Source organism: Phycodurus eques, chromosome 9 (genome assembly GCF_024500275.1).
Source record: "Phycodurus eques isolate BA_2022a chromosome 9, UOR_Pequ_1.1, whole genome shotgun sequence".
NCBI lineage: Eukaryota > Metazoa > Chordata > Actinopteri > Syngnathiformes > Syngnathidae > Phycodurus > Phycodurus eques.
The window spans coordinates 9,547,813-9,570,953 of NC_084533.1; the positions used below are offsets into that span (position 1 = coordinate 9,547,813).

The window sequence follows — 23,141 nt, forward strand, 5'->3', positions numbered from 1 at the left end:
AGGCAGTGGTGGTATTCAAAGAATACAATCTGCGCCTACACTATGAAACCCGTCACAAAGACAAATATGATAGCTTGCAAGGCCAAATGCGAGCAGAAAAAACTCTCGAAGCTAAAAAGTGGACTGTTAGCTCAGCAGAATACATTTGTACGTATTTCCTGACTTTTTTTTCTGTGACGATCACGGGAAGGGTTATTAATATTTAGTTATGTGTGGCTTTCTGGAAAACAATAAATGTTTACGTTTAGGCACCCCTGTGATCATCACACTTTTTCTGTTACAAACTGGCCCCCCATCAGAGAGGGGAAAAGTTATGTGGCCCTCACAGGAAAACGTTTGGGGACCCCTGCTCTAGAGTACCGTATTTTCACGACCATAAGGAGCACTGTATTAAAAGGCGCAATCTTAGTTACAGGGTCTATTTCTGTATTTAACACATACATAAGGCGCACCGTATTATTGGGCGCAGGCATGGTAAAACATACGCTAGTTTAAAACATACGGTAGCATACATGCATGCTAAAACAATGTTTTTAAAAAGGCAGCGGGATCGATCCTCAGCCACAAATTCATTAAAGTCCTCATCTTCTGCCGGGGGGCTGTTAAGCAATGATGGCGGCTTTCGCGAAAGCTCGGACAACAGTCAAAGCAGATACCTTAGCCCAGGCATCCACAATCCATTCACATATGGTGGCGTAACCCGCCCGGCGCTGCCTCCTAGTCTTAGTAAAGCTTTGTTCGTTATCTGTCATCCATCGCTCCCACGCCGCTCGGAACTTCACTTTGAATGCCCTGTTTACACCGATGTCCAGCGGTTGGAGTTCATTAATCCATTGCTCGAGTTGGTCTTCCAGCTCGGGTTGGTCTTCCAACTCGGGCCTCCTCGCCTTGTTTCCGCGGAAACTCAGCTTCGTCTTCTTGACTTGGCGAAGCTCGTTTTCCTGCTTCCTCCACTTGCGAACCATGGATTCGTTGATTGTGAATTCTCTCGCGGCTGCTCGATTCCCATGTTCCTCCGCGTAACTTCTTAAGCGTGTCTCTTCGTAGGTGCCGTTTTCGTGGAGCCAGCCTCCACTCGTAAAGTAGCAGTCAAGCCAGCCGCCCCTAATTTTGTTCATACTAGGCATTACGGTAATAGGTCGCCAACTCGCAGCAAAAGCCACCTTCAAAATAAAAGCTTCCCAATATTACGCACGTTAGTGCTCTTCAGTTAGAATCTTGAGATACATTAAAAATGTAGTTTATTTGATATCTTAGGAAAAATAAATGGTAAATGGACTGCACTTATATAGCACTTTATCTATATCATCACCGTGCCCAAAGCGCTTTACAAAGCCTCACATTCACACACATATTCATAAACCAATGGGCGACTGCTGCCATGCGAGGCGCTGCCAGGCCCACTGGGAGCAAATTAGGGTTCAGTGACTTGCCCAAGGACACTTCAACATGCAGACAGTCTTAGCAGGTTTTCGAACCTTTTCTACCTCCTGAGCCAAAGCCACCCCAACATAATCCCATTGGTATCGCAAGACAAGTCCAGATCTGTGTGACACAAGGACTCCACTAGAAGAGGTTTGATGAAGATCTGATATTGTATTTCAAAATAAAAGTCTCCGAAAACTAATAAACTACATTTTTTTAATGCATCTCAAGATTCAAATTAACCTTGCTGGTTTCATTCCTTAACCGAAGAGCATTGACGTCCGTATTATTGGGAACACACACAATGCACAATGCACAATGCACATACCAGCGCTATATACCTACTGGGGGCGCGCCTTTAGCATCCTCCTTCATGCGCACCCTCCCCCCTTTAACGGCCGCATGCTGTCCTCAGCCACGTCCGCTTTCCCTCTGTATAAGCAGCGTGTCGGCAGCAAATGCTCCCAGTGAGTCAAGCGGAGCGCTCATCACACAACAACATTTATAGAATTTGGAACTCATGCACACATACGGCGCGCCGCTTTATAAGGCACCCTGTCCATTTTGGAGAAATTTTAAGACTTTTAAGTGCGCCTTATGGTCGTGAAAATATGGTATGCTGTTTTCAAATTGTTAGAAAGATTTGAATGCAGCTTCACTTTACTGCCTGCCCTCTCGTGTCTCTGCTCAAAGAAATGCCCCCAGCTCAATGCGTGGCCCTGCACGACAACTACATTGCGAGCATAGCTTATTCATGATGTTTTGCCAAGTACGAAAAAACTAGTTACAGTTTAATTTAGTATTTTTTTAGAATGTACAAGCAAAAAAATATGAGAGGTGGCGATCAACTTGATGACCTGGTGAGAATGGTGACAGGACGTACGCGATAGTTTTCCAAGCCCAGCTATATGTAGCCATCCGCGTATAGGACACCATCGTGATGTTTAACCTTGATTTGTCTCGAGAGCTGTCCAATTCCTTCTTTTTAATTTTTGTTGTAAACCAAAGTTAAATAATCCGGCCAAGAAATGAATAGTCTCCTTTGCGAGAGGCTGTGGTGCGCATGAGCAAATGATTGACATCGTGACCAGTTGTAAAAGAATTCTTAAAATTAAATAAGTGGCGTAAAATGGGGCTAGATGTTTTTTCAAAAAATCATTTTAATATTCTACCGTCAGGTCGGACAGACATTTTTAACATATATGACAAAAAGTGCTTTTTAAAAAGAAAAATTATCACATTTTTTTTTTACACATAAAATACATAGAATTGTTGGTACCCCTCTGTTACTGAAAAAAAAACCCACAGTGGTCAAATAAATAACTTGAATCTGACAAAAGTAATAAATAAAAATCAGACATTGCTTTTGAATTTTGGTTCATCAGAATTATATAAAAAAAAAAAAAGAACACTCATGAAACAGGCAAGGACAAAATGTTGGTACTCTCAACTTAATATTTTGTTGCACAACCTTTTGAGGCAATCAAAGCAAGCAAACGATATATATATATATATATATATACACACACACACACACACGATTCATGGCAAAAATTTACTTCTGATTGGTTTGGCAAAAGGAATATTGTACCCCGTGAAACCGAACGAAATGTATTCGGTTTCAGGCCTCTAAATTGATTATAATTGGAATAGAAGACTCCATGTGACACCCCCATAGTAAAACTAAATACTCAACAAAAATACATAGATACTTACATTGTATATTTAAATACAACACATAATAAGTTATAGCTTTGTTCCTGAAAATTGGCAGTTTAATGCTCGCATGCAGTGAAAAACCTCACGGAATAACAACAATTACCATTAGAAGTCACGGCTCACAGAATTAATATAGTACGTATCTTCAAATAACAAATTTTCACACACAAACTCTGTGGGAACACGTACAGAAAGCTAATATAACAATACTTACAGGCATACATTCTTCATAATCTGAAACATTTGTTATATTAATGAAGTTCAATCGCGACTTTCTTCTTGTACTCTTTTTATCTTAATGTAAGTGTATATGCATGCACCACACTGCCCCTAAGAGGCCAAGTCACACACCGTAGGAACAGTGTTTTATTGTTTGTCATTGGTATTATTTTAATACATTATTATTTTACTTTTTTTTACTTTGTTAATAATGTATTTTGTGATTGTTCTTTTAAGTTGAGTATAAAGGTGAGTTGTGGTAGTTGAATAAAAACTAAATTTTGAACTTAATGAATAATTGTGTTTATTAATCATTATTTCAACATCAATCAAAATAATTGTGGTTATTACTTTTTCCATAATTGCCCAGCCCTACTTTTTCATCCCACTGTACATTTTGGATGGATCGTTATTAAAAACAGGGTTGTCTGAAGTAGCAGTACTTCACTGTGTGATATATTGTGCTCTCCTACCTTACATACGTAGTTAAGTACTAGAACTGGGCCCAATCTACTGCCATTTATTTTGATTTTACAGTACAATCAAACAGTAGCCCCTAATTTATAAAGGATATTAATGGGAAATAATAGATGTAATATCCTTGTCTTTTATGGACAGAGGAGGCTGATGGTAATTATAATCACCTTTTAGACTCATACCTCTTTGTCTTACTTTGCCTAATGAAGATTATACACATTAATGCCAGACACTTATTTTAATCCACGCTGTAAAAACATCATTCTGACCCATCTCGTCTGAACAGATGTTGACCAAGTCATGTTCAAACAGTACCCTCTCTATCTGTCCATATATGCAAAAGAGTAATTGATTGCTGCAGTTTTATTTACAGAGTTACAGAGAGAGTATGTTTACCAAATGATAGTTTAGTTTTTCCACAGTACACTTTGCAACTGATCTGGCTTGTATTTCTACGAGAGATGCACAATAACTATCAGGCCAATATTGGGAAAAAAAACTACGTCACACTTATCGGTCCGAAACCGATGCAGAAGCACGGTTGTCGCGGTAGGCCTACACATCTTGCTTTGCAATGTTTGCTCACTGGTGATAAATCAGGGACTAAATCCTTTTGGCGTTTGAAAAGCTTCAACCTGAGTATAGCAATATAGTAGGTACTGTGGAATGAAGGGAAAAGCTACATGAGTGTTAATTAGTAACCCAACAAAACGGTAACAAAAATGTCTAATGTATGCATTTGCTATTAAGATGTACATACACTTTGTGTGATCAGTTACTGAATGAAAAACCGTAGGCCTTCTGAAAAGTTTTTTTTCCCCAGTATATTCTTATTTCAAGATAGGAAATAGTGCACTATTCATCCTCTAGATATGTAAAATTGTTTGTGTGCTCAGTGGATAATAAATTAGATTATCTACAAATGGAATTAACATCTAAACACACAACGGCCCTCCTGCTATAGCTGTGCTGTCCTCATGACATGTAACTATGTGACGCTAGACAGCCAGCGAACTAATAAAGAAAGCGCCGTACACACGGCGTTGTTTTCTCTCTTTTATGGATATCTCTTGTTGATACAAATATCAGATAGATATTGGAAAAAAAATTACTTCTCAATTTTTTAATTTTTTATTTTTTAAAATCTGCGATATATATTACGATGTAGTAATACAGGATCAGTGTTCGGAAAGTTCATTTTCTACGCGAACTAGTTCAAAGTTCACTTCTTCAAAGTTCACTTCTTCAAAGTTCACGTCACCGTTCCAGAAATAAATTAATTCAGTTCATAGCTCATAATTCAAAATTTGAACTAAATTCACCATTCCAGAAATGAAGTAGTTCATAGTTCTTTCTTTTTTTAAATTTGTATGTTACTGACGGTGAGCGGCACGGTAGACGACTGGTTAGCACATCTGCCTCACCAAGTCATTTTACACATCACCATCCGATGCTGTCGAACCACACTCTCCCTTACCACAACCTTACAGTCAGTAATCTCCATCAGATTACATCGTCTATACAAGATGTAATCCACCTGCGTGCTTCTACCTCCGCTCTTGTAGGTCACCCTATGTTCCTTCCTCTTCTGGAAAAAAGTGTTCACAACAGCCTGGGCTTTACATGATCAGGATTTTTGGGGCCAATCACCGATCACCGATCAGCGAGTTTAAAAAAACGATAACCGATCACCGATCCGATCACAAGATGGAGGAATGTGTCTATTTAAATGACCTGTTTATTTACTGTATATACTTGTGTACTTAATTGCTCAAAGAATTATATTTACAATAAATAATGTATCTTTGTTCCTCTATTTATGCCAGTGAGGCATAGTGACAGACAGAACAATTGAATGGTCTTCTATTAGATGGCAGGAAGTAAATACAGTAATTAATGTATCCACTTTTTGTGACATTTTTGTTTGTTGGTGTGCCGCGAGATTTTTCAATGGTAAAGTATGTTCCTTGCCTCCATAAAGGTTGGAAATCACTGCTCTAGTCAGATTGTGTATTCTAGTCAGTGAGGTCAAACCAACATTACATGACAGAATTAATGGGTGCTAACTTACTGTAATTAAATTACTTTATTTTGAATTAAATTACTTCACCCACACCGAAACTTTAGAGCATGATTCGACAGAACGGCGGCATGTTTACGTCCAACCGTTCGTGCTAGCAGTAGCTTGCTAGGCTACATTTTATTGCCTGCTTGTGAGCCGTATCGTATTAAAAGTATGTGAACATACCTCAAGCAAGCCTTAAACGAACGTCTTCTCCTGTCCTGAGCACCGGTGACCACCAACACACGTTTTTCCCCATTTTGGCACAAGATGAAGCCCAATAATCATAAAAAATGGTAGTAGTCTGACAGTTTTTATTGCAGTCGTCTGACAGTGCAATCGTGAAAGAGCAAATTTGTCTTGTTGTCTGATCTGGGCATTACATATTGCCCATCTCCGACGTGTTGTCTGTCCCACACCGCCGAGATATTTTTAAATTTATTTTTTAATTTTTTAAATAACTTCTTTCGCCGTCAGATAGTTATAGTACTATGTCAAAAGACACGCAACAAGGCTAAAAGTAAACTAGCTTTTGGATTCAAATATACTGTGCACGCGGTGACGCGGAGTAAATGTCTTTTGCGGTCATTGATCGGATCGGCAAATTATGACATTAAAGCCGATCAGCCGATCAGCATAAAATGCTAAATATTTGCCGATACCGATCAGCCCGATCAAATCGGTGTAAAGTCTACTACAGCCATTTCCATCCTTTTCGCAAAGTCTACCACCATCTGTCCCTCCAAGTTTCTTTCCTGGATGTCCCTAACTAAAACTACAAATTTGAGAATTGATAATAGAATTGATAAAGACTTGAATCATTAAACAGTTTCAAAAATGGATTCTGAATCGGAAACATGTTATCAATCCCATTGGATTTCTAAAAATGTATTTGTGTTGGGCGGCATGGTGGCCGACTGGTTAGAGCGTCAGCCTCACAGTTCTGAGGACCCAGGTTCAATCCCCGGCCCCGCCTGTGTGGAGTTTGCATGTTCTCCCCGTGCCTGCGTGGGTTTTCTCTGGGCACTCCGGTTTCCTCCCACATCCCAAAAACATGCATGAATTGGAGACTCGAAATTGCCCGTAGGTGTGAATGTGAGTGCGAATGGTTGGTTGTTTGTATGTGCCCTGCGATTGGCTGGCAACCAGTTCAGGGTGTACTCCGCCTCCTGCCCGATGACAGCTGGGATAGGATCCAGCACGCCCGCGACCCTAGTGAGGAAAAGCGGCTCAGAAAATGGATGGATGATTTGTGTTGTTCCTTCAATATTACTGTTGTCACTCAGAAGTGACAATTCGATTGAGAATGAGGGTCACCTGTAATTTCTGATGTGACTGTTGGCCTCGATAATCAGAGTAATTATATTGGGGCAAAGTGCTGACTGTGGAGTATAACTGCTGCTTCCGGGGCTAAGGCACAGCAACAGGACAAGCTAACATTAGCATGTGTATTTATTTGTCATTTTTAGCCGTGTATCAATTGTTACGATGATAAATCAGGAACTAAATCCTTTTGGCGTTTGAAAAGCTTCAACCTGAGTATAGCAATATAGTAGGTACTGTGGAATGAAGGGAAAAGCTACATGAGTGTTAATTAGTACCCCAACAAAACGGTAACAAAAATGTCTAATGTATGCATTTCCTATTAAGATGTACATACACTTTGTGTGATCAGTTACTGAATGAAAAACCGTAGGCCTTCTGAAAAGTTTTTTTCCCCAGTATATTCTTATTTCAAGATAAGAAATAGTGCACTATTCATCCTCCAGCTATGTAAAATTGTTTTTGTGCTCAGCATTTTTCAGCTGTGCTTACATGATGGAGGATGCACTCCTAGCCCCCGCTCAGCCCCTCTGGCCTCTGTGTCCTTAATATGATATATTTTGAGTAACATTGTTTGTGACATGTAGCTTTCCAGTTGCTTGATTTACAATATCCCTTAGTCTTAAATGGATATATATATATATATATATATATATATATATATACATATATATATATATATATATATATATATATATATATATATATATATATATATATATATTTGTATATACATATATATATATAAAAGAGTAAATTTTGGTATCTGGTTATAAGAAGTGTTTCTTGATAAATTTCTATGTTGAATGCAAGGATGTGGACATTTGTGACAAACAATCCTATGACCTAATCTTGAAGAAATGCACCAAGTAGGCATATGACTGCTACTACTTTTAGCTTTTGGCTTCATGCACCACAACACAGATGCTCTCTACTCTGCTGTTAATGTATGAGTATACACTTACGATACAGACCCATTTGGACGAGTTTGTTTGATTTTGCCTTGCCATACCACCTGACTGGATTTAAAATAAAACTTTACGTTACGCAATATATGCACTCATTTTACTGAAAACGCTCCAGACACTTATTTGTATACTCTTTGGCATTGTACACTCGTACAGCGCTTCTGGTCAGTAGTTACACAGAAACTTTCCTCAGTTTTGAACTGTAGAATTCCAATTTCTCCTAATCTTTTTCTGCTGGGTGATTTAAAAGTTATAGATTTTCCGAATAAACGTGCTCAACCAATACTGTCGCTAAAAAAAACGGTATTAAACTGGAAAAATAAATAAACTGTCAACATGAGCCAATGGCAAAAACTTGTCAGAGAGTATATAACATTAGAAAATACCTCTGCCAAACGTAATAAGCAAATGGATAACTTTTAAGAAAAGTTGGTCACCTTCCATGAAAATGGTGAACCTCAAAGCTTGATTCTGTTTGCCTGGGAAAGAATGTCATCCAGAAAAGTAATGTAAAGTGTAATGTAAATCCAATGTAATGTGACCAAATCATCTCTTGTCATTTTAGACCCCTGTGCACATCATAGGGTCACTTGCATGCACTTTAACCCTATCCTTCTCGATCTGCGGGGTTGGCCTCTGGGGATGCTCACCCTTCCTTGATGTGCCGGCTAAGCAACTCCGTACACTAGTTGACTAACATGCATGTGATATCGTGTTCATTCACTAATAAGTTCAATAGAAACACTATAGACTTTAATTACGTGTGCTGGGATCACTTATAACAACACAGTTTATACTAACATATCAACTCACAGGTTCTTACAGGTGTTTAGACACTAAAAAAGAATCCCACCGCACCACTCGACAGTAGCACTGCCTTGCTCATTTTCCCACATCCTGTCCTGCCTTTTTCTGTCCTCTCTTATCTGCTTTTCTTGGTTAGTTATTGCACCCCCATGCATGTTAGTTATTGCACCCTCCCACCCCACCCCCCAATCTACAAATAACTGTTGTAAGGTTACTGTGTTAAAATATCTAGACTGTCTCACTATTGTTCTGCTGTGGTTTTCTCCCCTCATCCCCTTGTCCACTCTGTCCCTCTGTCTGTCCCCTAAAACTCTTTTCTGTCCGGCTGCATTTTCAATAAACATCAGAATAATTTAGAAAATAAAAAATAAGCAGAGGGAGTATTTCAAGCTCCCCTATTGCACAGCAAAACTGTTCCAGCTCAAAGGCATACAGATCCACCATTCTGCAAGGCCATGAAGCTGAACAGGACAGGTTTAAAAATAAATAAATAAAAATGAAATAAAACTTTTAAGATGTACACCTTCAGCTTTTGTTAAAGAAGTTTCACAAACATATGGCATTTGCCCATCAGTAAATACACTGGAATAAAAAGCTAGTTCAGCCGAGTTGAGTTGGCGGGAAACAGTCACCAAGTGGGCAGGTATAATATATGAATATGTTTCCGAAAACTATGACACACTGTCTGTGATTTCAAATCCTGTTGCAAGGGGTTTTGGTGTTCAAAGGCTTTTGCATTCAAATGACAAACCGCAAAGAAATCAACCTTAAACCATGTCACAGACTCATTTTGACCTGTATTATCCAAAAACAAAGCTTGATTTTTTTTCTTTGAGGAGCAGTTTTGCTAATGTTTTCTTTATTTGAGGAGCAACTTTCTAATTTTGTGGAACAGTTTTTTTGCAGGTGAAAATTAAAAACCCGAACCAAGGGTTTTATTAAACAATAAAAATACAACAATATAACGGAGGAGTTGAATGTAGGGCTGCAGCTAAAAAATATTTTAATACTCGAGTATCCTCCTGAAAATTCTATTGCACAATTAAGTATTAGGATAAACACTATTTTTGCTTGGTTAAAGAGCAATTATGAATACAAAAGAAAAACAAGACCTTTTACTTTATAACGTACGACTAATAAATTTCCTTTTTTATATAATCAACAGTTTTTATTTCTTAAATTCACATTGTGCATCAAATATAATGGCATTAATTTAAAAAAGCATTAACAGCCTTTGCATCTTCACTGAAGCAGATAGTATTTTAATATTTTGTGACATATTAAGACATTAGCTTCATGACTGTGCATTTATGAGTTTAGACCAGCTGACTAGGAATAAGACAAATATTCTTTGGACTACTACAAGTTTTGGAAGTGTTCAGTTTGGTCAAACTAAAATGAAGTGTTGCTTTTCAATGTGTTTTTTGAGGGACTTCTCATTTTTGAGGGACTTCTCATGTCAAAATAGCCTCATCTTTGCAGGAAAAGTCCAAGTCATGGCTGATGCATGTTCAGTCATTATGTTTACTTATTACTTTTGCTTTCTGTTTACTTCTACAACTTGCAAATTAAAGTGGAGCAGGAAAAGGATGACTGATAGGCTGATGTCACGCATGTTTCCACCATGTTTGATCGAGTAAATATGCTCACAGCTCATCACCGTGGTCAACCTGAAATTCATCGCAGTCACTCATCGCGATCATACAGTATAATCCCCCAGCCATAGAGACAGCCAAGGATAGATGTTTTGGAGACAAAGTTAGAGAGAGCAGACTTAGATGGTATGGGCACGTCCCGAGGAAAGATTGTGAGTATATTGGTAGAAGGATGATGAATATGAAGTTGCCAGGCAAGAGAGCTAGAGAAATACCTGAGAGAAAGTTGATAGATGTAGTGAGGTAAAACGAGTCATTAGAGAGGAGGATGTCGACGATAGGCTTACATGGGAAAGGATGACGTCCTGTAGTGATCCCTAACGGGACAAGCCGAAAGGTAACAAAGATCTATGCATGAGTCACATCTTGGTCATTTAACTTTAAATCTAGTGTGGTGGTACATTAATTTAAAAACATAAAACATTTCGCACTGTCCAAATACTCCTGGACTGAACTTGACTGTTTTACTGTACTGTACTAATTCAGTACAAAACCAGATTCCTGAAGTAAAAGCTGTGGTGGAAATTGTGATTATGGACACAGTGATGGAAAAAACATGCTTCTTCAAGCTGATGCCTCCAAGCCTATTTCTTCAGTACAGGAAGGTTATGCACAAACTGTACAAATGTATAATCACATCCCGATCAGTCAGCGTTTGACTGCATGAGAAGAAATATGATTCAGAGCAACCTATTTGTCATGCATCCATATGCAGAATACAGTACTGTATGGTTGAGCGAGAACCGCAAGTGCGCTTTTCTTTTCCCCGTGTGGGAGATAAGGTCCTTTATCACAGAGATATGTAGGCTAAGGGAGTCCTACTTTAAAGAAAAGGTATAGAAGAGAGCTGCCTCTTAAGTCACATTGATTTCTTGTGAAGTTGCTATGATTAATCATACTGTTTCTGGAGTTTTGTGGTTCCCGCTGTGGAAACAGAAAGATGAATGTGCCTATTGGGGCTAGCATACTTCTCCATCACTATAGGGACTGCTTGATTCTGACAAGCCTCGAAGAACAGAGGAAGGGCTCCTCTAATCACAGCAAGACATGGGTGTCTGGTCGCATTCCATTCACCAATATGAATAATGAACTAAAGGTTTTGGGCAAATACACGCACATATACATCGCATATATACATACAATATATATATATATATATATATATATATATATATATGGAATCTGCTCCTAAAACCCTTACGTGACAGCTAAGATCTCTCCACCTTCAAATCTCAATTAAAAACCCCACCTCTTCCAAATTGCTTTTAATTTGTGAATCTGTCATGTTTTATTCCTGTTTTTATTTTGTTTTTATATTATTATTTTATTATCTTAGTGTTTTATTATTTGTAAAGCATCTTTAAGTACCATTTAAAAGTGCTCTATAAAATGAATGACGTCAAAAGACATTTACTCTGCTTTGCCATCGTGTACAGAATATTTAAATCCAAAATCTAGGTTATTTTGAGCCTTGTCGCATGTCTTTTGACGTAGTACTGTAAATATATGACCGCCAATAAAATTATTTTTAATAAAAAACATGTCGGTGGTGTGGGACACACAACACGTCTGAGACAGACAACACGTAATCACTGATTACACTGAATACATAACCTGACAACAGAATAGTTTTGAAGGTACTCAGTATACAGTACACAAGTCTATGATGTAAATGAACAAGTCATTTAAATAGACACTTTGCTCCATCTTGTGATCGGATCAGTGATCTGTTGTCGTTTTTTTAAAACTCTGTGATCGGCCCCAAAAATCCTGATTGTGTAAAGCCTATAAAATTACTACTAAGTCTATTTTTTTGGGGGGGGGCGTTCTGCAGACATTTATAATTCCATAACTATGGAAAAAATGCCAATGTTCACAGGATTAGATAGGCCCTTTAAGAACTTGGTAACAAAGTGTACATAACTCAAAATTTCCATCCAGTGGGATATTAAAATACACTTTTGGTGAAGAAATAAAGCAGTTTCAAGTTACAGTGTCTTCGGGGATCATCTGAAACTTTTCAGAAACTCAAAGAAGCTCCCAATCATTGTGGTACTAGCGCTGGGGCCATTACGAGCATACTTGGATGAGGTTCAGGGATCAGCATGACCTTCTTAACGGCCCGAGCGCTCTGTTGGCATGATATGACTGATGCAGATTATCATAGCCGGAGAACAGGGACTCTCTTGGTGGAATGAAATGCATCACAGTATTCTTGTGCCAGCATTTTTTGTCTTTTCCTTTCACTGATCCCAGTTGGAGTACAAATAGTGCCGTAAATGGGACCCTCGGAGGGTCGTGCCTCATGGAGGAGTTGAGGAATTACATCCTCTTTTTGTTTTCTGTTTCTATTCAAGACAAAGCCCTTTTATTGTGACACTCGAGAGTCCTTGGATGACTGCAGAGTGAACACACTGCATTGCAAAGTTGTGATGTACGAGAATATATTTTTTCTTTATCTGTTTGTGTTTCTATGAACTGAACAAACGGCGGCTCATCATAAGTTTTTTTTCTTTCAGAAACAGGCCAAAGAAGCTGAAATCAAACAAGACAACTGTGGCCCAGGCATGTACAAAGACTACAGAGTGAGCAGAGTCACAAGTAAGAGGCCAGGGTACATGTTTGTTCAGGGTTAGTTCTGCATGAAAATGGAACGTTTTTCATGGGCAATGGGCTCTGTTGACATAGTGGGGATGCTGAGGTGAAACACATAGTGCTGCTCTGGTTTAAAGGTGTCGTTACCAAACATTTCCATCGCTTCTGTCCAATGAAAGGTATGCATTCCCCAGGTTTTTGGAGTTTTTCTTTGTTTGGATTGTGTTGAGATAAAATGTCTCTGATAGTCTTCGATAAAAATACATAATGGATAAAGAATTATAGCACAATTTTAGGGGCTGCATTGAATAATCAAATAAATTGAATAATTTGATTACAAAAAAAGGGTTGAAGTAAAATCTCTGCCTCGAGGCTTTGTAGGGATAATTTTTCCATACGGACTAATGTCCCCGTAGTCACACGCACCACTCCGTGGAGAAATAAATTGGCGCAATGGCAGCGAGCCAGGAGGAAAGAGAACCATAAAACACAGAGAATGTCTAAAGTTTGAGAACATGTCACACTTAACAAGGCAGATAAAGTGCAATATGTACCGCAACAGCACGTCTACCATAGCCAACACAAGGCAACATATCGATGTTAGCTTTTTTTAATATACCCTACCATCGCTAGTTAGCTGGTAATATAATGCTCCCTCTAGTATTAAAAATAGACACAACCGCAGGGGCACTTAAAATCTGTACTTATTTATTATTACTGGGGTGTTGGTCCTCCTTTTTAATAAAGGGGTCCGGAGGGTGTGTTCCAACTACAGGGGGATCACACTCCTCAGACTCACTGGTAAGGTCTATTCAGGAGTGCTGGAGAGGAACCCGTCGGGAAGTTGCATCTCAGATTCAGGAGGAGCAGTGTGGGTTTCGTCCTGGCCGTGGAACAGTGGACCAGCTCTACCCCCTTGGCAGGGTACTCGAGGGTGCATGGGAGTTCGCCCAATCAGTCTACAGGTGTTTTGTGGACTTGGAGAAGGCTTTCGACCGTGTCCCTTGGGGGTGCTGTGGGGGGTGCTTCAGGAGTATGGGGTACTGAACCCCCTGATACGGGCTGTTCGGTGCCTGTACGACCGGAGTCAGAGTTTGGTCCGCATATACGGCAGTAAGTCGGACTCGTTTCCGGTGAGGGTTGGACTCCACCAAGGCTGCCCTTTGTCACCGATTCTGTTTAGAACTTTTATGGACAGTTTTTCTAGGCGTAGCTGAGGCATAGAGGGGGTCCGGTTTGGTGGCCTCAGTATTGCATCTCTGCTTTTTGCAGATGATGTGGTTCTGTTGGCTTCATCAAGCCGTGACCTCCAACTCTCACTTGAGCGGTTCGCAGCCAAGTGTGAAGTGGCTGGGATGAGAATCAGCACCTCCAAATCTAAGACCATGGTCCTCAGTCGGAAAAGGGTGGCGTGCCCTCTCCGGGTCGGGGATGAGATCCTGCCCCAAGTGGAGGAGTTCTAGTATCTTGGGGTCTTGTTCACGAGTGAGGGAAGAATGGAACGGGAGATCGACAGACGGATCAGTGCAGCGTCTGCAGTGATGCGGACTTTGTATCGATCCGTTGTGGTAAAGAAGGAGCTAAGCCGAAAGGCGAAGCTCTCGATTTACCGGTCAATCTAAGTTCCTAGCCTCACCTATGTTCACGAGCTGTGGGTCGTGACTGAAAGAACAAGATCCCGGATACAAGCGGCTGAAATGAGTTTCCTCTGCAGGGTGTCCGGGCTCTCCCTTGGAGATAGGGTGAGAAGCTCGGTCATCCGGGAGGATCTCCGAGTCGAGCCGCTGCTCCTCCACATCGAGAGGCGCCAGATGAGGTGGCTGGGGCATCTGATTCGGACACCTCCCTGGTGAGGTGTTCCGGGCACATCCCACCGGGAGGAGACCCCGGAGACGACCCAGGACACGCTGGAGAGACTACATCTTTCGGCTGGCCTGGGAACCCCTCGGGATCCCCCCGGAAGAGCTGGATGAAGTGGCTGGGGAGAGGGAAGTCTGGGCGTCCCTGCTAAAGCTACTGCCCCCGCGACCCGACCTCGGATAAGCGGTAGAAAATGGATGGATGGATAATATTGTATTTGTTTTATTCTTTATTGTACGAACAGTAAAAGAACAAATGCGTAATAAGCACATTTGTACATGTGCTACCAATGGCCAAAACTCACACTAGGTCTAAGACACTGTGACAGAAAAAAAAGAAAAAATGAATGAGGCTTTAAAGGGCCTTTTTTTGTTGCCAGATGACTGTGTCCTCTCCCATTACTCTTATGCAGCACAATATGGTGGCGATAATGAGCACTCAGTCTGATGCCTGGCCTTTCCTCCTCTTCATTCTCCTCCTCCTTTCTTCTATTCTGCTCGACTCACTCTCTTGTTGCCTCTTGCTTTCTTCTCGCTTTTATGCTATACACTTTCTCTGCTGTTTGCCTTCACCGGTCAGGTTTAATTAGTTGCCTGTCAGTTTTCTTTCCTCTCCTGGTGAAGGCTGCCGATTTTATATTCATTTCAGGTCAGTCTGTGTAAAGCTGTTGAGTATCTGTCTTTATCAATCATTCCTTGAATTTAATCAATTGTTTGCAGTACAAACTAGTGGTGTCCCGATCCGATATTTGATATTGGGTAACGGTCTGATAGCGGCACAAAATGAGTATTGGATTATATCGGAATGGACATTAAATGTCCTATATAAGCACTCTAATAAAACATTACAGGGTCTGCTCCAGCACTTTTATCCAGCAGTGCCTCGAACCCACACGATCACAACAAGAGGGTGTCCGGCTGAGGCTGTATTGGCTAGCGACAGAATATTTTGACCAAAATTCTTCGCCTACGACACCAAAAGATGTCAGTATCAACAGCAAAATAACATGATTGCCAGCGCTGAAATTATGATTATCCAGTTACATTAGGTTTGTAGCATAGCATACTCAGGAGCATTTACTAGCATTTGACATCCCTACTCCAAACATATTTCGTAAGGATTAAATTTGTCATTAGTGATGATATAGGAAGAACTTTTAACATTTTCTATAATAGTGATTTGTTCAAGACATTTCTTTTTCATTTTTTCTGTAAATCACTGTTTTTATTAATTTATATGATGTAGTTCCAAGGCAATTTTATTTAGAAAAAAAAAGTGTTAATTCTGATTTTTCTTTTAGTTTTTTGTAAAAACAATAAAAATAAAATAAAGTCCTGATAAGAAGTCCCAGACTGATTAGCAGTATGGTTAACATTAGCAGTATCTTTAAAACCTTGACGATACCCCACCCTAGATATGGTATAAGTCCTGTTTTCATGCCGGTGTAGTACTGAGCGGAATAATCCTTGATCTACCATTGGGAAAAAAAATTAACAAGCAATAAATTGCTACATTTTGATTTATTTTTTTGGCTTGATATAATTTTATGCCCTGAATGTTATGACCTGCTGTTTCTACGCCCATGTCATGCTGAGCAGCATAGGCTTTCATTCATCCATCCATCCATCCATCCATCCATTTTCTGAGCCGCTTCTCCTCACTAGGGTCGCGGGCGTGCTGGAGCCTATCCCAGCTGTCATCGGGCAGGAGGCGGGGTACACCCTGAACTGGTTGCCAGCCAATCGCAGGGCACATACAAACAAACAACCATTCGCACTCACATTCACATTCACACCTATGGGCAATTTAGAGTCTCCAATTCATGCATGTTTTTGGGATGTGGGAGGAAACCGGAGTGCCCGGAGAAAACCCACGCAGGCACGGGGATAACATGCAAACTCCACACAGGCGGGGCCGGGGATTGAACCCGGGTCCTCAGAACTGTGAGGCTGACGCTCTAACCAGTCGGCCACCGTGCCGCCGGCTTACATTCATTACAGGTAAAATTAACAATTTTTGGGGGGAATAAATGTAATGGGATAGGATAGTTCTCTCCAAATGTTCTGAACTCCTGTTTCAATGCCAGCCTTGTGCTGTGCAGAATAATGCCTGCTCAACAAGCAAAATAAAATAAACAATCAATCAAATATTTTTTTTTTAAAATAGATTTTTTGCTAGGATGAGAGAATTTATCTCTGAATGTTCTTAATTCCTGTTTCCATGGTGGTCTGGTATTAATAATTCTGCCTGGATGTATTGTTCACAGCTTCAGTGTTTCTCAATTTTCCATAGCTTTCTTCATGTTGGTGTTCTTAACACAGAAAACAAGCTGAATCAACCAAGCTAAGTGGTATACTCCATTTTGACTAATTTACATCAAGACTCGATCAATTAATTGATTATTTTGCCCATTCCAAACTTGTGTTTATCTCCACAAACAAAGTAGTTCTGCATGTTCAGTGATGAACAATACTGCATTCTTTAAGTGCCAGACGGACATCTTTGATCTAGTTACTATATACGCTTTATTCACATAAATCAGGCCAGTCGCTAAATTACGGATCTTTTAAATTCCCATGATCTAATATGATATCATTGTGATGCTAATTGGCAGAATGAATCCAGTTTGTTATTCATAAAAGAAGAATGTTCTCGTGGGACAAAAAAAATATATGCAAGTTCTTTGTAAATCATGAAATAGCAGTGAGGGATTTTGGCTTGGTTATTGTTACAAATGTGCTGTGCTTTCCTGAGTCAGATGTATAAAAAGAGGCTGCTTATTGATTCAGAACATACATACATTCACATTCAGCAGTGATTGTGACCCACATACTGTATGATGCCGCAGTGAGCAACGAACGTGGCAACCATCCATCCATCCATCCATCCATCCATTTTCTGAGCCGCTTCTCCTCAATAGGGTCGTGGGCGTGCTGGAGCCTATCCCAGCTGTCATCGGGCAGGAGGCGGGGTACACCCAGAACTGGTTGCCAGCCAATCACAGGGCACATAGAAACAAACAACCATTCGCACTCGCAGTCATGCCTACGGGCAATTTAGAGTCTCCAATTAATGCATGTTTTTGGGATGTGGGAGGAAACCGGAGTGCCCGGAGAAAACCCACGCAGGCATGGGGAGAACATGCAAACTCCACACAGGCGGGGCCGGGGATTGAACCCTGGTCCTCAGAACTGTGAGGCTGACGCTCTAACCAGTCGCCCACTGTGCATCCATGTAGTGCTATGTGATGGACAGAATTTTATATTCGGAAATGCGTCTGTTATATATACTTTGTCTAAAAAAAATCCTTCTGTCACTATTCTGGCATTTAGCAAAACGGAAAAAAAATTGTAATCCTAATTGACCTAAAACAGGAAAAGATTAGTCTGAATTCATGTCAGACAGTCAAGAACAAAAGCATGTCTTTTTATAGTCAAAAAAAATTTCCCCTCGAATTACATAGACATAGCTGCCAAATGTTACGGAGCTTCCATATTTTGTTACGGAAATCCCTGACTGTTGACTCGTTACGGCCGTAACACTGATTGTTCCGAGATATTGGGGGGAAAAAAAAAAATCCAGCTTCCACATTGAACAGCCGCTCGGTGCACACTATTTTATCACACCCCCTGGCTCCCAAGTTGCAGAGGCAAATGTTCTCTCTGCGTCCGGTATCAATGGCATTGATCATTGCCTCCATAGTTGCGAATAAGATACACTTCTTACAAGTGTCACAAAGGAAGGACAAGGAGTGGCTAGGCGAAAATGATGTCAATGCCATACTAATTACTAAGCTATCGTTACAAGCAGTCGCAAAACATCAAAATAACTGACTTGGTGATACAGTACACTTGTTACATAGGTCTCGCTTTAACCGCGTTTTTGCGAAGAGTAACATTGAACAGCAAAATAACAGGCCAATTAATACTTGTACTTAATAGACTTGCTTTTTTGTTGTTGTTACCAGGGTCGAAAATAGAATTGGAAAAATGCAAATTAATCCATATTTTTGATGATGGAACGTCGAAATCTCATGTGTTGGAACTTTCATTCAGGTTGCAACTGTGTCCGCCATTCCAATGTTGATGTAATAAAAACATTAAAATGACAGATATTGAAACCAAAATTGTTTAACTAAAATTATTATGACTGTCGCAAGCTAATGTTCATGACGAATTTTTGAAAACATGGAAATTCATACAAATTTAGACACATTGTTCTGGAAGTGAATTTTTTATAGGTTGGCAGCTCTGCATAGGGAAGCCAGATAAATATTGAAACGGAAATGATATCGATCGTCCCAATAATGGGGAAAATGACGTCACACCGATCGGTCTGATATTCATATATAAATATATGTATATATTTTTTTAAAAACTGAACCGATAACAGAAGCTGTCTCATTCAGTGGCACGAAGGTCGCCATCAGTCAGTCAAACGACTGCTGTTGCATTGGCTCGTGAGAGTCATTGATATTTTTTACCAAAATTCTTTGCCTACGACACTAAAAATAGTTACTATCTTCAGTAAATTAGGCAGAACAGGATACATGGTGTAGAAAATGGATGCATAGTTAATAAAGATTGTGTGATGTGGGCAGTTTGTCTCCTTTTCCAATGTGAAAATATTCAAAATATGAACGCCCAGCAGCCTCCTGGAATGGATTGACACAACTGGTTTGTGGCCAAATACACATCTGCATGTTTGTTTCACAACATTTGAATACAGCTTGGTTATACTGCGACTACAACAGTTATCCATGAAGCTATATTGGCGGCAGTACATATCTTTGGCTCTGACTGATGAGGTAGCATGGGTTATGAGTTGTTTTCCATTTTTGTTTGAGAGCAATTTGCATCAATATTCATGCTGAGGGACAACCTCTGGCCTCCTTTTAGGATTTTGCCTAATCCTGTTTCCAGAACGGATGCTGCTACCACCAAAGAGCTGGAGCAACTCCCCAGTCTCTCACGTCAAAAAAAGTGTGGCAAACACGTTGCCGCATCTTAAAACACATTAGCCCCAGTTACTTTTTATGGCGCCTTGTTACTGCACCACAACTCATTAAATTTCACTCGGGTAGGGCCAACGTGCCGGACTTAATGAGATGTGACTTAAGCCGGGGAGTCACCTTAACCTTTTCCCCGGCTGGATGATGATCTGTTCGCCATCCTTAAATGTGCAGGGGAAACAAAGTAAAAGAGTAGGTAATTAGATAAGGAAGGATTTAGGATGATAGAGGTCAAAATTGGACAGATGTGCATTTCTCCAGGGATCCGAGGGGAACAAATGTCATTTTTCACTTGAACAACAAACACAACAGTGACTTGATCTGGAAACGGACCACAACAAATACCAATGCAGTCTGTTTTCAATGAGTAGAACCAATTCTGATGATTCTGGAACCCCCCCCCCCTCCCTAATATTATTATCAGAATCATCTTTATTTGCCAATTATGTCCAAAAAACACACAAGGAATTTGTCTCCGGTAGTTGGAGCCGCTCTAGTACGACAACAGACAGTCAATTTACAGAACACTTTGGAGACAGAAAGACACTGACAAAAAAAAAAAACAGTCACTGAGCAGTAAAGGGTTGCTAGTTATCTGGTAATGCCGGTACATTTTTATGATTTATTATTTTTGTTATTATTATACATATTAATACAGCACTCCATATTTACAAAGTCAAATGTGGACAATGTGATTTTGCAAAGGACTCTTAAAAAGGCAGGGGAAAAGACTTCTCCAAGGAAGGCAGATGAAAAAAAGTGCATAATAGTGAAGAAACAGGGTTATTTGTCTCATGTTAAAATTGCAGCACCACAGTCACAGATGAGGCCATGCTTCCATGTAATATGCAGTCATTATTTGTGAATTATTCATTTAGTCAGCATTCCCCATTAAGGCAACAAATGTGTGAAGCAACAGATAAGATCCAAGTGGGTCAACTGTATATGTTTCTGCTTTAATTTGTAAAGTACAAGTGCGACCAACATCAACTCCGTCCTCAAAAAGGTCCAGCAGAGGATGTACTTCCTGCGGCTTCTGAGAAAGCACGGCCTGCCACAGGAGTTGCTGAGGCAGTTCTACACAGCGGTCATCGAATCAGTCCTGTGTTCTTCCATCACAGTCTGGTTTGGTGCTGCTACAAAAAAGGATAAACTCCGACTGCAACGGACAATCAAAACTGCTGAAAGGATTGTCGGTACCCCCCCTACCCACCTTTGAGGACTTGCACGCTGCCAGAATTAAGACAAGAGCATGCAAAATCCTCTCAGACCCTCCACATCCTGGTCACCGGCCGGCTCTTCCAGCTCCTTCCCTCAGGTAGGCGCTACCGATCAATGCAAACTAGAACGAGCAGACATTCCAACAGCTTCTTCCCTCTTGCTCAACTTCTTAAACACCTAACCTACAATTCTATTGCAACATTCTGGCAATTTTTTGGACTTGAGTTCGTTGGCACATTTCTGTGGGCCCAATTATATATTACTCGTGCACTCACTGTAGTAGTATCGCCACACTGCACTATTTGCATATCTGTTGTTGCCCAATACTGGCCACTCATGCCAGAGTAGCATCTGCTCCATTTGCACACTGATTGAGGAGTTGCACAACCAACGTCCCAGATTATCGCGCTACCCGTCACTTTAAACTGCATACACTCCTTGAAGTCTCGGGGCCCTTTACACAATGGTCATTGCACCGGACTATTGCAATATTAGTCATTCGAACTGCTCTAAGTGCTAGAGGACTCTGCATCTTTTGCACAATTGTCAAAAAAATAAATAAATAAATGTACCGGCATTACCAGATAACTATTAACCCTTTATTGCTCAGTGACTGTTTTTTTGTCAATGTCTTTATGTCTCAAAAGTGTTCTCTGTCAATTGACTGTCTGTTGTCGTACTAGAGCGGCTCCAACTACCGGAGACAAATTCCTTGTGTGTTTTTTGGACATACTTGGCAAATAAAGATGATTCTGATTCTGATTCTGTATAGTGCGTTAGACCTCCCATCTGTTCAAGTTTAAATGTCATAAAATAAGCTAGTCACTTAACAAAACTCAAATAGAATAAAACAATTCACCATTTGATGACACATTGCAGAGATGTAGCCTATAGGGAGGTGGAGAGGAATTTTTAGTGTACATTGTTCGATAGCGCCAACCTGAGGGATGGAGCTGGAAAATGTGATAACCAGGTCCAGTTTGAGCTAGGGTTGGGAACGATTAACTGATGGGACCGGATATGTGTTTGTAAATGCGAAAGATACAACTGTATTGGTAGCAGACTCCATACATGTTGTAAAATCTACCTAGAATCCTTACATACATACATCGGTTGTATAGCTGTGGACCGGATATTGTGAGGCTAGGAATCGATTGCCTGAGGCCTCGTGCGTAATGTTATGTACAGCCAAAAACAGCGTGGTGGGTACTACCGACACTACACTTTAACTACATTTCTGTGTCGTGTCACTATTTCAACATCAAATAGCTTTTCAGGGGTTAAACTACTTTCGTGGTCACAGCGATAGCAAAGTAGCGTCCACTGTGCTGCCCAAAAGTGGGTATATCTTGGTAATTCCCATTGGCTACACCTCAGGAGACTAATGCTTCTTCTTGAGTCCTCACAATCCACTTATACATTCCAGTGTTGGTACTGTGCGACCCCAAAAAGAAACTTCATGTAGGACACACAGCTTGGTATGTCCCGAAGCTAACACAACAATCACCAGTCGAGCAAAGATACTGACCCTTTCCAAAAAATTTGAATATCATGGAAAAGTTTATTTATTTCCATAATTCCATTCAAAAACTTAAACTTTCATACACAATTTTTGTTGAGTTAGGTCTGACAGCTGTTTTAAAAAAATTTTTGGTTGCTGAATCCAAAGCTGATCTCGGTTTTTCTCTATCACGTCAAGTTTTTGAACTATAGATCCCCGTTTTCTTAAAAAATATGAAAAATACTGTACTTAACAGATATGTGCTTGTTTTATTAAAAAATAATAATATTGACATACA

At 40.2% G+C, this 23,141-nt stretch overlaps 1 protein-coding gene across 2 annotated transcripts in view; it reads left to right on the top strand.

Annotated features, from left to right (window-relative positions):
• enox2 (ecto-NOX disulfide-thiol exchanger 2) overlaps window positions 1–23,141 on the top strand; it is a 261,786-nt gene that overhangs the window by 31,751 nt on the left and 206,894 nt on the right. For both annotated transcript variants that reach the window (XM_061685288.1, XM_061685290.1), the window contains exon 2: window positions 13,175–13,256. In XM_061685288.1, the coding sequence (XP_061541272.1) occupies window positions 13,223–13,256 (34 nt within the window). In that variant the 5' untranslated portion in view covers window positions 13,175–13,222. The remainder of the gene's footprint in view (window positions 1–13,174; window positions 13,257–23,141) is intronic.